The following is a 16,250-nucleotide window of genomic DNA, read 5'->3' on the forward strand; positions in this document are numbered from 1 at the left end:
TGGGTTGGATCTTCTCATTATCTTTATGTGAGGCTTAATCCGGAAGCTTGGTTGGTGTCTTAGCTGGGATTCACTCTAAACTATTTCTGCCCCATGCTGGGAAGAGCTACTGCTTCAGGGAGCTTACCCTCTCCAGCGCAACTCATTATGGACGCTGGAAGCGACCACAGGGGTCATTAGTCGAAGACATCTGAGGTCCAGACCTTTAGATTACCATCGAAGCATTTCAAGTTTATTCATTATAGTGGCAGAATTTCAGAAGTGCTGTTCATCCTTTCCATCCTGCACATTCAGCCTTAACTCCAAATCTGCTCTTACGGGATTCTGTAAATGCATTCCTGATTTGGAGGAAAGACATCCAGAATCAAAATCTCCCTCCAGTGCATATTAGTCAAGTAGTTCCCCAACCACCCAGTGTTTAATCATGTCTTATTAAAGGCAAACAGATATGGCAGGAACTAATCCTGACTTCCAAATAAACTAGGATTGTTCTTTTGTTCCTTTCTCCATTTTGCTTACGAGGGGAGTTTTCTTTTTTAAGTAACCAGAACATGGTATTTGGTTACACAACCTCAGCAGCGCTCTACATCATACTTATCTAATACTGCAGGCTAATCTCAAAAGGACAGTGTCATATTAGATGTTGCCAGATGTCACACAATGTGACATGTAAAAAGTACAGGCATATTTTTTACTCCCTGCAGCTAAAGCTTGGCACAACAAATTGATTTGGTATTTCTTTCTGCAGAAAAAGGTCTCGTACCAGCATGTCCGTGTTTCCAGTCAGCAAAATATGAGGTTAGATTGCCCATAAGAATGGAAGGTGTGGATCCATTGAGCATCCATAATCTATCATCCAATGACAGAGCAGAACCCAATTAGCCGGGCGTCCCATCGGAAATGGAGACGCAGATACAATAAAGGATGAGCCCGCAGCTGCAAAGCTACAGGGCAAGTTACAATTAACCTCTCCTCAGCACACACATGCAAATTCACATGAGCATCTGCACACATACTAGCACACAATGTTCTCTGTGTGTGCTGTGGTTTCATGATGCATCTTTGGGAGGTTGTGGCAGACAGCAAAGACTTACTTGCTGGGTCTGGTGATTTGAGATTCCTGGTAGACATTTACTGTAGGTCAATTGCTTCTATTACGCTTCCAAATTGCAACAGTTCTGCAGATATGTTTTGTTATTTTCTACATGCCGCTGTTATTGTTTTCTTTTTCTAACCCTAAACTCCATTCAGTCATAAACTTACATTTCTGAAAACATGTAATTATGAGAAAGTTCTACTTGTTATCAAAGCAACAAAAGTTGGCACTTTTTAAAATTAATTTAACTTTCATAGTTTACTTTCATGAAAACATTGTTTATTACACAATCAAGGTTCGATCCATAAAATTTGGTCTGCAACCTAATCGAAAAAAAAATTAGACCTATAAGGTGAAGATGAATTACAGCGTCTCAACTTTACTGAAATGTTACTTTTCAAGATTTTGAACCATATGTGCTGTTCTGTAAAGAAAATGATGGCCTCATTGGTTGCCACTCCATGACAAATCAACCAGCAGAAAGGTGATAAGGATTTAAACCAGTAATTTTTTTATCTGCGATTGTACAAAATGATAAATAAATGACAGAATAAACAAATCATATGCATTTTTTAAAGGGTCTAGTCACATATTTTGACCACAAAAAGAAAAAGAAAAAAAATTATTCATCTTCAAATAAAACAATATATGGCAAGCATTCATCCTGATAGTGTTTACTCAGACCTTTTTGAGCCTGAAAAGAATTTTGCGCCGGGTGTGATCAGCAGACAGAAACCTTGTTGTGCCATCTGCCAGCAAAACCACTGAACTATCAGAAAACAAGGTGACGACAATTAACAAAGCTACTGTAAGAGCCAGTAGACTGTCCTGCAATGCTTCGCATTAAAGCGACAGCTTGGTGTGGTCGAAGACCGACCAGATCTAAAGGGTTACTTGCTCTTTCTTTTTGGGCCTCCAATGTACGCTGCTGACTCGCTAGGATCCATTGCTTCTCCTTGCTTACTCAGTGCTTGCATATATCGTATTTCTGCTCGTTTAGTCTTGTTATTGTAAATATACACAAAAGTGCTTTGTTTACTGACAAATAGAGCAAAAAAATGTAAAACACAGACACATATGAAATATATTAAGCCAACAGCGCACTTTATTTTAATTGGAAAACCTTTGTATGCCACCACAGTGAGCTACTGCCGTAGAAATTCATAAGTCATAGTACGTCACTAGGCCCCTTTAAGCTCAGCAATATTTTTCGTTTTTCATTTCCTTTTATTTGACCAAAAAGTTTATCTTGTGCCTAACAACGGCTTCAGGTAATTGAACCCATCAGCACATTAGGTTGCCCTCATAGTGATTTATTGAGATGTAATCACTGATGCTATGCCTGTAAAAAAGCTGTGATATAAGACGGGTAGAAAATGGAATATGGAACTGATACAATGCAGTCCGAATCCTTCAGTGTACATCAAATCTAATAGGTTATTGAGCATAATATAATGCTCATAATAGGTTTTTGAGAATAGTCCACAACAACATTACTTGCACCCGAAGCACCAGATTCATCTGGACTGCCAGCATAAGGATCTCATCCTCCATCGCTTTCACCATTTTGAAAGGAGTGGTCGACTGAAAATGCCATATGTGTTTTGTTTATTGCTCATTTTGAAATCATGATGAAGTGAGGTTTTGTGACTTATCAGTAAAAGCTCCTTTTCCTGTGGGCCACAGACATTTTGCACAAAGTATGTATAAAAATGAAGAAATCCTCAAGGTGACAGAAGGATGAAAGACCCTTTGTTTTTGCTGATAATAGCTATTTAAAACAACGTAAATTGAAAATGTCCATACTAATTGGACATAATGAGTTACACTGTTCTTAACCAGCCAATGTCCCTGTTATCAGGCAAAATTATACATTCACTACATCAGTTGCAGACCAAAGAAAAGTACAAAGACCACCACCCCCAAACGGTCTCAGTGCAGTACCAAACCTAACTCTACAGGGGTACATTTAGAAGAAGAAATGTTTATTTGTCATTGCAATTGTACATTCCAATGAAATTTGTCTTCTGTATTTAACCCAGCCCTCAGGGAGCAGTGGGCAGCCATCACAGCGCCCGGGGAGCAATCTGGGGCTTAGGGTCTTGCTCAGGGACCCGCAGCAGCTGTCTGTGGGGATCGAACCGGGTACATGAAACCTTTTTCGATTTATTGTGTTTATGGTGTGAATTTATCTTGTGAAGGTGAACCAACCTACATCTGAAACAGCTAATAGGTGTTTACTGGAAGTTTGAAACAAATACCATACTATAGTTTTGGTTTGCTTTTTGGTTTTCCTTTATTCTGGAGGAAAAGAAATTAACTAACAGAGAAAAGTTGGACATTAACAAATTCATCAACTGATCTGAACCAAAGTACGCAAGTCTGGTAAGAGCAGGGTAAAGTTTTTGGTTGTCAGGCTGTCATTTCTACAACAGCATCAATTCATTCCTGAACTTCAGGTCTCATAGCTGTTTATAAAACATCCTGGCTGACTCAGGATTTGCTGATTCGGTGGACTGGTGTACCTGGCAGCCTCCTCCAACATAAATTCTTATATCTACTGTTGAGCTGAAAAACAGCAGCACAGTTAGGGGTCTTTTGTGAAGAAATAGATCATTATTATCTGCTAATTTTGGAGTTCTCGTGAACATTTTCGGTTTTAGTTATTTTTAATTGCTAAAAGGGGCCCTGCCTACTGTAGCAAAAGTAGTCTTTGGTTCTGCAATCCTGGTCACAAGTTTTGAAAGCTTACACAGCCCCGTGAAACTGCTGGATGGATCTGTGAATGCCAAAGAGAGCTGTCATCTGAAGAGTGTTAATGATTTCCATGGATGGTAAAGAATCAACATACCCTATTGGCCAAATTTATAGTTGTCAATATTTTAACTATTAAAACATTTATAAGTGAGTTCAATAAATTTAAAAAGGTTATAGTTCTCTTTGGTTTGCAATCATTGTTTCTTTATCTATATTTTCCCCTCGTCTTTCTTCTTACGTTGTGAAAATTGTTTTGCTTTTTCCCGTTTCTCCTCTTAATGCTATTGCTTGGGAGAATTTTCTGTCATTTCAGCAACTGTGTGTGTTTTAAAACAATTTCCACCCTACCTGGCCGCTTAATGAGAGTGTAACCGGCAACAGACAAGGTCACTCGAATGTACGCAGCTTTCGCACACAAAACAGCATGCCGAGAACTAACACACTGAAGGCTGCAGGGGCAAGGTCATCCTGGTTAGGATTCTGGTCTCTGCTGCAAGGTAGACAGGGTTTTTTTGAAGAGACAAGGGGGAATGCAGAGGAGGATTGCTAAGGGTTTGACAATGGCCAGAAGATTTTTCTTCATGTAAAGACTGCACTGTTCTTTCCCCATTTCATACACTCTCAGATGCTGTCTGCTCCTATTGAGATGGATGGATAAAAAGGGAATGAGCAATATTCCAACACAGGAGTGTTTGTGTATGAGTAAGAGGTGATAAGTTGTAGCTCAACGTGTTGGTCTCGAACGCAGTCATCATTCTCACAGTACACCACCAGAAGCTAAGGCTTGGGAGAACCCAGGGTATCTGAATGACTGCAATGTGTTTATATCCACGACTACCTGCCCATGCAGCCACCCGCTCAGATTCCACTTTCTCCTCCCACACGTTGTCCTCGGTAACAGGGGGAGGAGGTGGGGTGGATAGTGACCATCTGTCAGTGGCCCGGAGATCAATAGACATGTACAGGGAAGGGGTGGGGTACGGTGGAGGGGGAGGGGGGGGGGGGGGGCTGCAAAGCTAAATATGTGGCCCACTGTGGCCAGAGCCTGGCTCGATAAGCAGCCGTTTTATTTACCGAATGAAAACACACACCCCACGAGTCCCACTCACACGGCCGTTATTAACGAATGGCTGATTTTGGTATGAGCCAACTGACATGACGGAATACGATGCCTCTTAACCTCTGCATGCAGTGAGGCATGATTATTGCTTTTAGTTATGAAAATGCATCCATGTCAATAAATCTGCTCATTTAAAGCCTGGAAAAGACAGTGAGAAAGATGTATCGGGAGGGTTTAATATAGATCTAGCTCACTGTGGCACTGGGTCAGTTGAGACTGGGACGATCCACTCTGCTGCTGCACAACAAAACAATGTCAGCTATCTAGAAACGCTTGCTTCAGCAATGCCATGAAACCCCCATTGTGCTAGTGCATACAGTCGGAGGTGAAAGGACAGGTTTAGGTGTGGAGAGGTTGGCGGAGTAAAGCTTCAATGCACTTACCCAGCATTTGACTGAAGAGAAGCTGTTCCAGGTCTCCTAGAACGGTCACAACTAACTCTGGGTCCACCTTCAGAAAACTCTTGTCATTCTCTGCATCTGTCCCCTTTTTCTCCTTCTTTTCCTCTGATAACGAAGCTCCAGATTTACCTTTCTCCCCTGGTTTCTTGCCATTGCTCCCAGCACCCCCAACTCCATTGGAGTTAGCTTTAAGAGGTTGGTCAGCAGAGTCTGAAGCTGGACTCCCTTCAGAGTTCTTACTGATAGGCTTGACCTCAGCATAAGGTCCCCGTGGTTTACCAGGAGCCGGGATTCGACTTGGCTTACCCACATTTGAAGTTACAGCCGGGGAGCCAAAGGATTTAGGCTTACCCTGAAACAGAGACTGTTCTGACTTTGAAAGCGTCCGAGACAGAGGTGGTCTCCCGCCACCTGCTTGACCTGTCCTGGTCTGTCCTGGTTTGTTTGTCCCCACACCAGGGCGACTTGCATCATCGTTCCATTGAGGGGATTGGTACAGGTGCAGCTTCTTTTCAGCATCAGTGAGCACACACAAGTTGCCAAGTGATCGCTGCTTGCGGAGCCCGGATGGATTAGGAATCGGAATCGGGATAGATCCGGAGTTGGGCCGATACACCTTGAGCTCTGACCCAGAGGGACGTGAAGGTGCCTGGGGTAATGCGGAGGGCTTGGCTTGTGGCTTCCTGGAGGCCATGGGCTGGGCTGAAGTATCCTGACAGGAGACAGTTGCAGACCTCAGGTCCAGCTCTCTGGGCTTAGCCGTCATGCTAATGTTAGCCACATTAGCCTCCAGCATCCCTCCTGCAGGAAGAAAAGCAACAGCATCAGTCACATACTCAAAAAGACATACACAAGCTGATTAAGAGGAGCGGAGGAAGGAAGGGGACAAAGAAATGCGTAAAGACACAAAGGCTGACTGGTTGGCGCCCCCTTATACCCCTGGGTCATGACTGACTGAGCCAGACTCCCTGCAGTGCGAGACCGCGGGTTCACTTCTTGGCTGAAAACGATGAGTGGGTGAGCAATACTCACTGCTGACAATCCATGGATTCGCAGATCAGTCCAGAGCCAAAATCCACTAGCTACTAACACGTCCACCGCTGCCAGAGCCGCATAGATGACAACCTCATCAGACTGTACCTCGATGTCCCTTCAGTGTTTCTCCTTCTTGTTCTGTGGTACCTCCTGTTCAGCGAGCAACCAGCAGCCGACTGACAGGAGAAACAGTCGCAGCAGCAGCAGCAGCAGCAGCAGCAGCAGCAGCAGCAACACCCCCCTTCCTCTTTCTCTCCTCCCTCTGCCTCTCCCTCTCTTGCTGTGTTACTCACTCTACCCCCACCAGCTCATTCACCCTCCTTTCCTTCATCCTCCTCTTTCCTTCCTTCCCTCCTTCCTTTTTCTTGTCCCTCACATGCTCTCTCCTCCTACTGGCTGAATCACCGCTCCATCCTCTGTCTCCAAAACACACTGCAGATGCTGTGTTACACTGCTCAACAGCTAACGGGATCTATCAGGGCTTATTAAAGCATCATTACATGTCTTGCATAGACTTAATTCCCCTCTTCACCTAGCCTTTCATCAACATCCATTTGAAAGAGTTCCCCAACCACCAAGGAAACAGAAATGTGTTGTTAAATTCAAATTGTGTAAAGATCAAGAGCTTCTATTATTTATTAAGCCACAACTAGCAGCCTTTAGGACTGATCTTATTATTACATTGTAGCCTTACATCAAATATCCATCTACTTTCATTGCAGTCTTTGCCTTGTTCCCATTCCCCCCCACCCACCCACCCACTCAATCTAGTGGATGCAGCTTCACAAACCATTAAATGGATATCCAATAGATTTGTGCATGCCTCAACACAACAAATACATCGCCTCCATGTAAAACAACCCCACATGTGGGTGTGTGAATGAAGCTAAGAGTGTGTGTGTTTTTTGTCTATATTCCCCCACGCATGTGTACGAGTAGGTCTTCTTCTACAAGTGTGTCACATTGATGAGACAGAACCAGAGAAGCCAGAGCTCCAGTGGAGAGACTTGGTTTGTGTTCCCTGAATCATTTGATCACTCTGGACATTCCAACCCAGACAAAAATGGCTTCTTCCGCCCAAGTCTACTTATAATGTCTCTGTTTTACCTGGCTTAACCCCTAGTCCATGTTGAAATGGCACAACATCTGTCTTGTAGGTGAAGACTGCCTCACAAGTGCTATCCAGTCTGGTTTCAAGCTTTGTCATAAACATGCTCAACTTGGCATCCTTTTAGAAAGCTCACAATGAAGACCAAGATCCAATGACAGCAGTACAACGAGAACTAAGTTTTTTTGAATGGTACTTCATATGTCTTGACATGTTGGAGTACCACAATTGGTATCAGTGCATCTGTACCCAACATTGTACGCTGCCTTGTGAGCTGAATGGATGATTACACCCCTCAAAAAAGCTATCCTGGTTAACTTTTTATTTCAAAAAGAACAGGATATATTATTGTGAAAGAGCTCAAATTCCCTCCATTTTTATTAGCACTGCAGACCATAACTTTAGATTTAACTGCCAGTACATTTTAAGATGTGCAAAGTGATAAAGATTTCATTGACTGGACTGTTTCCTTTGTTTTCTAGTGCATTGATTTGCAAAAGTTCTGATAACCTTAAAAAACGTGTAGTTGCCTGAAAACAACAATACCCATGACACATATGATAGATACCACATAATTTAAAACAGAAAACAAGAACTAAACAGGAAACAGTTTACAGTGTTTTCACATGTACTTAACTGTGTCTTTAACAATGCTGATGGAGCACAAAAAGAACTTAAAGTCAATAATATTGCACTCACTATCAGCATGTATCTGCACGCAGTCCATTTTTTGTGTGCTAATGGATCCTGTGTGCATCTCGGTCGTTTAACAGACAAAGCGTTCACATCTTTTGGTGCTTAATGGTTGGTGTGCTTCACTTTCTACCTTTTGCAAGCAGCAGTGCCTGCAGTCATGATGTTATCTGGCCCCCAAATGGCAAACAAGGAGGCTGTGTCTTATATTTGCATAAATCGGTTAACACAAAACCAAAGCGAAAACCAGCTGTTTGCTAACATTTCACCTCAGAGCTAGAGAGTTAATTTAAAAAACAGTTGAAACTGGTTTGGACTGAACCTAAAATATGACACTGAAACATATTAGAATGCATGTTTCTCTCCCTGGCCAAAAGTCCATTTGGCCTTGAATGAGTGTGTGTAGCAGAGGAGCTGAGTGTGGACAAAGACGTAGGCTTACAGTGACTGTTTTATTGTGTAAAGGCCATGGCCATTAATTAGCGACAGAAAGGTTTAATAAAGGACCAATGTTGAAGTGGTTATGCCACTGTGAAGCCTGAGCTGTGAGGTGACAGTTATATGGTCTTTTGGAGGTAGTAGCAAGCTAGTGGGGGGTGGTGTTGGTTTGTGAAGGTTGTAATTCAAGGCTATTAGGTGCTGTACATCAGCTCTTATACTTCCCCAATGAGGGATTAAGATTAGTGAGAAGTGAGTGGCCACATACAAGGCCGGTCTGTGTGTTGCACAGATGCATTTGGGAAAAGACGTAAGTCAGTGCTCTTAGAAACACATGTATATTCACACAAGTAAGGTTTTGCATTAGCAGTACACAGATACCTGTTTGTTCAAACACTCGTCTCTCTGGCTCCACAGTCTAATCACTTTAATACATGGTTGATTTACACCTAGAGTATTTTCTGTCCATTCCTTTCTGCTTAGTCTCTAAGTGTGCCCACACGTACGTAAACATCCAGTGCATTGCAAAAGTATTCATACGCCTTGATCATGATATAATTAAATGTTGGTCATGATATAATTATAAAGGTCAGTATACGGTGTTTGGATTACATGTGATACTTTAAATGTAAAACAGCTGGAAAGCATTCAGCACCTAAAAATTCATACTTTCACTGTAATTACAGCTGAAAGTCTTTTAGAGTATGCTTCCAAAAGCTTTGCAGATCTTGAGATTTATTGTTTTCCCTATTATCTTTGAAAAATAGATTAAGCTAATTAAGCAAATTTGATGGGAAGAATTGATGAACGCAACCTTTTCAAATATTGCGCAAAATTCTCAATTGCATTGGGGAATGGCCTTTGACTTTGCCACTCTAACACATTATTGTAGCTCTGGCTATGTGTTTATGGTTATAGTCCTTTGCACCTTCTGACAGGTTAAGTACCTGTTAGAAATAGGCTAGATATGATAATTTCTCAAAACTTAAAACATTTCCATCAACAAAGCCAATCTCTGGTTCTTGCTGAAGAAAGACATCACCAAAGCATGACACTGTCACCACCATGTTTCACAGAGTGAATGCTGGGTTTAGGGTGATGAGCAGTTATGGTCCATACATAGTCATTTGCATGTTAAGTAGGTGAGTAAGTTTAAACTCTTCAGACTAGATCACAATATGTTGCATATTTCGTGTATCCCCTACACTGGGCATCTCCAGCTGCCAGGCCTTGGGTGTATTCGTAGCGGGCTGTAGAGTAATCAATTAATATCTGCATTAATCTCCTTGACATTTATTAATGTCAAGGAGATTCCAATGAACAGCACAGTAATCTACATTGTTTGTAAATGGACTGCTTTCTGACTTTTTGACACAGATCCTAAGGACTATCTACATGCATCAGGCTTTCCAGGAAGCATGGTTGGTCAGTGCAATCAACAATCAAAGTCTTGTGTCTGCGTGTTTTGTGTAATCTGTGTGCATTCTGAGCCGGTGTCTGTCTCATGAAAGACTTCATTATGGTGACACGTAGTTTCAATAAAGATTCTTAATTCTTGATTAAGGAGTAGAGTGTGTGAAGGATTTTAATTTTAAGAGCCTGGAAGCGTCCATGTCCATGTGCTTCTGCCAATGCGACTGAGAATACAACGGTGTGAAAAGGAGTTAGAAAGGCCCCCCAAGCCCTGGTCTGCCATGTTGTCATGGAAAACAAGTCTGTTACCAACAAGCAATAGGCTAGAGACCACTGGCCAACATGAGCTGTGGCAAATGTTAAAAAGGACTATTTGTGACTCTCTTTTTACAGTGGCTTTCTTCAACCCACTCTGCCATAATTGTCAGATTACTTTAGTGTATGACTAATATTTATTCTGTCACCAGATTCTCCCACTTGAGCTCTAGATCCCTGCAGTGCCTCCAGAGTCACCACAGGGATCCTAGCTTCTTCTCTGATTAGTGCTCTCCTTTCCTGTCAGTTTAAGTGGGCAGCCATGTAAATTTGCAGTTTTGTCACGCTGTTATTTTTGATGACGGAGGGCTGTTGGATGTTCAATACTTGGAATATTGTTTCATATTCCAATGCTTCAGACTTCACAACTTTAAACTTAACCTGTTTGGTGTGTTCAATGGTTTTCCTGATACTGTTTAGCCTTTTGATGTTCTTGAATGAGCCTCTGAGGTCACAGAGCCACTGGAATTATATGGACAATAAACTGCACACACGTGGACTGCTTTTACTAATTAGGCAACTTCTTAAGGTTGTTGGTTACACTGGAGTTTAGGTAGGGCTACCAGATTAAAGGCTGCTAAATACACATGTACACCACATTGTTTTCATACTGTAACCAATTGTGATTAACATATATCATTTTCCTTCCATTTAATAGTTATACGCTTCACTGTGTTGGTCTGTCAAATAAGATCCCTACAAAATAGAGGCTGTGGTCAAAATTTGACAAAATCTAAAAAGGTTCAAGGCTTATGAATACGTTTGAAGGGTACTGTGCACACACAAACACACATCCCAAGACAGCCTCTCAGACCAGAGCAATCTGGCCTGAGATCAAAGTAGCTGGTAGTTTAAGAGTGTAATGAGTGCCAGTCCTCAGTATTAGCCCTTCCATTCAGCACGTAGCAGCCTTGTACTCTGAGTATATTTCAATGCAGTGCATGTGAAGGCTTCTGTCTTGAATAGAAACAGTTTGAACATGTCTGTGAATGGCTAAAGGAGTTTACGGGGAAAATAGTAATGAAAGGTATGATCGAGAGGTACAATTAGATAGGAGATTGCACAGGGTCAAGTAGTAGCAGAGAGAGACAGGAAGGCTGGCAGACATGGAGAAAGCACAGAGTGTCTCACTCCCATGCATGAGTATATTTGCCTTAGCATTTTTAACCAGTGTGAAACAAATTCACCACTATATTTCGACAGAGCAGTCATGTGAAGTAGGACTCACTGAGAGACACTGAATGGTTCATTGTGTGCGTGTTTACAAAGTTATACAAGGTCTCAGGCCTTGAAAGGAAAAGTACTGAGAGAAGAGAGAGCAGCAGATTTGGACGTAACGAACTGCATCACGACGCCTCAAACTTAAATAAAAAATGACTCTCATTTGGGCTTAGCAGATGGCATGTGTTCTCACTTTCACCCACTCACTGTTATCAGCCAGCCCCTCTCGGTTCCTTTTGTTTTGCCATTTTGAGCACAATTAAAAGAACAAAAGATTTTGTGGGATTTAAAGAAGAAAGGCAAAAATCAGGCTGAGAGACAGCATGCTGCCTGTGTATCAAAACCCAATGCATCAAAAGACAAGGATTGAGAGGACTTGTTCACTTCTGATCAAATGAAATTATTAAAAAAAATTAACATTTTGTGCTCGTAGAGTACAGTATATTTCAAATGTGGCAAAACGTTCACTGTTGTTGAATGAGGTAGGATTGTTGAGATGCACATTATGTCTCTTTTCAAGACACGTACGCTGCCAGTCATTTTAAATTTATTTAAAGAGGATGTCCAGTGATGGTGTAGAAGCCTGTCCAGGGTGCACCATTCCCTGCTCACACCAGTTGCAGGGATAGGTACCAGCCCAAAAGTCCTGCTTAAATGTTTGCAAGGCTGGAATAGACAATGGACCTTTTTGCTTTGTAGAACAATAGAGCTTCAAGTTGTGGAGGGCCTTAAACTGCAAATAAACTAAGTATGGTGATGATTGGGTCATTTAACGGGAAAACATTGCAGTTTAAACTGCCTGTCTGACTCACTAGTGTGCCCTCTCTTAACATTTTTAGCTCAGTTTTGGGGAATATTTGGCAATGGTCTTATTTCTGATCAACTAACGAACAACCTGGGTTTTACAGACTTGTTTTTTTTTTTGTCTCTTGCTCCTGTTTGTTCTTTTTGCATTTAAAACAGCTTTTTTTTTGGCAAACCGGCACAAAATGTGAATTCCTGTAACTTTTCCCCAGTTCCTAAGATGTTGATCAGCACTCTACAGCTAAGAAACAAATCAATGAGGGAAATTGAGATGAGGAAGGGAACGAGCAAGGAAGGATCTCAGTATGCGCCAGAGGAGCAGAGGAAGCCCGTAAGACAGAGAAGGGATATCCTGCCTCACCGCCTCACCACTCCTCCAACGTTTGCTTGTGTCCTCAAACATGCGAACACATGGGGGTCCACAGGATGCAAAAAAGAAGAACAAACTATAACATACACCTACACATGGGACTAGTCTCAGTGACACACGCTTGGACCACACCAAAACTATGACATGGTATTTAATGTCCTGTTTACAGACAAAACACTTGAAACGGCAGTGTGCTTGATGCATACAGTACGTGGCTTCCTCCTTCAGGGTACAATAACATGGATGAATAACAAAGAGGTTTTTTCCAGCAGTGACACATCTTTTGTGGTTTCACTGACCACAGATGATAGGCTTAGTGAGTCACTGGCTGAAGCATTTTAGCAATCCAGCTTTCAGTGACAAAAGTGAGACTGCATCAGTCATACAAGCAGCCAACTCCGGAGGCACAAGTATTCATCTCGTAAAAAACACCATTCTCTCCCTTTGGGCAGACGGGACACACTCCTCGTGAGTCACACACCAGCTGAGAGCTGAACGAAAAAACACAATTTGCCACGCAGAGAGGACTGTGGCAGATACTTACTTGTGACTTATGTGTTTATTTTTTTTTAAAGGTATCCGTAGATGCTCCTATGCCAAAGCCCCAGAGTTGACATTTCCAGCACACTTCCCAAGAGTATCCCACAATGCTATGCCACAGACAACAGTTGCCTGGTTACAGCATTGTGGGCATGTAGCACCACTGGATCTGTAAGTGTATTATAACTGTGTGTGTGTTTGAGCTTTTTGCGTTAAACTGTACAGAACTACTTTTATAAAAATTGAGATTTATGCATCCTATATCTACAGTGAGTGCTTATATTCTGGCACGTGAATGCACTTTCTCATGGGTTATTAATTTGACAGGGAGATGCATTTGTGACTTCATTTCTGAGTGTCTTTCTGCGTGTCCCACATTGAGAGGTTGTACACATGAATGACTTAATTAGACTCCCTGGGTTGGGAGTCATCACACAGGTCAAGAAAGATCCTGAGTGTGTAATCGTTCACCCATTCCTCAATTCAGCCATCTCCCTCCATTCTTTCCTCCTCCATCTCCTGCTCTGTTATGCAGCTGCACATTAACCCTTGCTTCCTATATTGTGAGGAAATGACCCTAGGGGAGAGTATTGCTGAAAGAATTAGAGGTGGGGACAAGAGGAGATAGGAGTGATGCAGTGGTCTTTCTTGCGGATAAATGTCGCAGTGGGGGAGCCCCTCCTTTTGTGTTTCAGAAATTGGTGCTCTATTTACACACATAAATCAGCTTTTCCCAAGGACCCAATGCAAAATACCACAAGCTGAATTATAATTTTGAAGGGAAATCTTGGAGGTCAAGCATCCAATACAGCTGCCTCACAGACTCGTGTAGGGTATTGGTAAATGCTTGTGTAAACTAACTGCTATAGATTTGGGATTAATCAAACTAAGATTGTCTTGGATATTTCTAAGGATAAAATAATCCGCCCGGATAAACATCTGAATAACACATCAGCTTAAACTAATAATAAAATAAGGCACAGCTTCTCCCTGCTTGCCAGTACTGATTAATTGAGTGAGTGAGTGAGTGAGTGAGTGAGTGAGTGAGTGAGTGAGTGAGTGAGTGAGTGAGTGAGTGAGTGAGTGAGTGAGTGAGTGAGTGAGTGAGTGAGTGAGTGAGTGAGTGAGTGAGTGAGTGAGTGAGTGAGTGAGTGAGTGAGAGAGAGAGAAGTGGAGAGGGGATGCGAGGGCTGTCTGACTTGCGCCAAAGGTTGCCTCACATAGTTAAAATTTAGAGCTTTTTGAGATTTTTGCCTCAGCCATGGAGGGGCCGGTGAGAAGACATTAATAGTGCAAAACATTTTTAATTGCAGTGAAATTATTTTAATAGGTTGGATTTTGTATATTCACGCTGAGTGATCTTCGTCAGAGGAGCAGACAGCTGCAGGCAGCTCTCCTGGCTGTGGGATGCTCTCAGAAGGCTGCTCTGCGAGAGCAGCAGACTGCTCCCCGCGACTGCACTCAGTCTGCAAGGCAGACAGCAGCACTGCCTTCAACCGCACACAATGGATGGATCAGCAGCATTTAATTTATTTCTGAACCAAACATTCTTTAGAGACAAAACTTATCATCTTTCAGTTTGTGTAAAATGAGAGAAAGCGGGCGGAGCAGAGTAGAGAGCCCCAAACCGAGGTGGTGGAAATGGGACTTTAGTGTTGATCCTTTTTAAGGTAGCACACACATGGTGCTGCTGCGAGGTGAGAGGCTGATGTTACTCCTCTAGCTAGGCTTGGTGAAAAGTCTCTCTGCTGCTTGACGTGTCAAAATGTGTGAAGAATATATTTAAGGTGTCAGGCAGGTCGGGTTCATGGTTGACATTTGGGTCACTGTGCCTGTAATCTGTTATAGTCCTGATGCCCCTCCATGTGTTTTGGCCATTGTTGGTGTTGACGTGCTCATTGATCCATATTTGTGTTTTGCCAGTTGGATGTCCTTTTTGAGGTATCTCCAGGCCCTACTGTAGGCCCCCTATTTCTGTCTCTGAGCAGGGAAGCATACTGAGCTTTACTTTTAGGAGTAATTTTACTGCACTGTACTTTTTGCTTTTACTCAAGTCATATTATTATTTAAGTTTTACTACTATTACTTGAGTAAAATTTCTGACTACTCTAGATACTGTGAGTAACATCATGAATAAAGAACATACTTGACTTAACCAAAAATGCACCAGAGACAAAAACCTAGAGTTTATGTTAAAGTGAGACTTCTTATTTGTACACAAGCTTTGTTATTTAAATGTTATTTCCAATCTGGTGAGCTCATTCAGCCATTAGGGGATCAAATGAACGTACAGTAAACAGTAGATGTCTCTGGAAACTTTTTGCATTGTTCTAACATACTATATATACATTAACTGCTTCAAGTGTTGCCTTCAAGTTCAATGCAGAAAAAATGGAGAAAATTGTTTATTTTGTCTTTAGTGCCTTTAGTGCATCTTTTGTCTTTAAAATGCCAGAATTTGCACGTATCCTTTTATTTTTGTCTGTCTGATTACTTAATTTTTAAATATTAAATCATCAGCTGGTATGATTAGTTACTCAGTCCTTGAGTAGCCTTCTTACTGGATACTTTTCTACTCTTACTTGAGTAATTTCTTGGCTGACAGCGTTTTACTTTTACTTGAGTAAACATATGTTGAAGTAGTGCTACTCTTACTTGAGTACAATTTTTGACAACTCTACCCACCTCTGGTCATAACTATGGCTTTGCTCAAGCTTGACTACAGAACTGCTAAAAAGTCAAGGCTTGGGAGACACATGGTGCAGGGAATGGCATCAAACTGCTAACAGTGATTACTCCTGGTGATGAGCAAGCAGATAATCTTATTTATTCTTATGTCTGATCATCTCCAGAAAGCTACTAAACCATTCATCACTGTCCAACGCTAACGCAGCATATGTTTCCTCTTGATTGGATTGGCCAAAGAGGATTATGAACTG

At 42.0% G+C, this 16,250-nt stretch overlaps 1 protein-coding gene across 3 annotated transcripts in view; it reads right to left on the reverse strand.

The window, feature by feature from the left end:
- The window catches only part of LOC105920760 (neuron navigator 1), a 111,055-nt gene that overhangs the window by 78,435 nt on the left and 16,370 nt on the right, over window positions 1-16,250 (reverse strand). For all 3 annotated transcript variants that reach the window (XM_021312881.2, XM_036137999.1, XM_012856401.3), the window contains exon 5: window positions 5,357-6,175. In XM_021312881.2, the coding sequence (XP_021168556.2) occupies window positions 5,357-6,175 (819 nt within the window). The remainder of the gene's footprint in view (window positions 1-5,356; window positions 6,176-16,250) is intronic.

The sequence above is a fragment of the Fundulus heteroclitus genome, chromosome 1, assembly GCF_011125445.2.
Source record: "Fundulus heteroclitus isolate FHET01 chromosome 1, MU-UCD_Fhet_4.1, whole genome shotgun sequence".
Lineage (NCBI taxonomy): Eukaryota > Metazoa > Chordata > Actinopteri > Cyprinodontiformes > Fundulidae > Fundulus > Fundulus heteroclitus.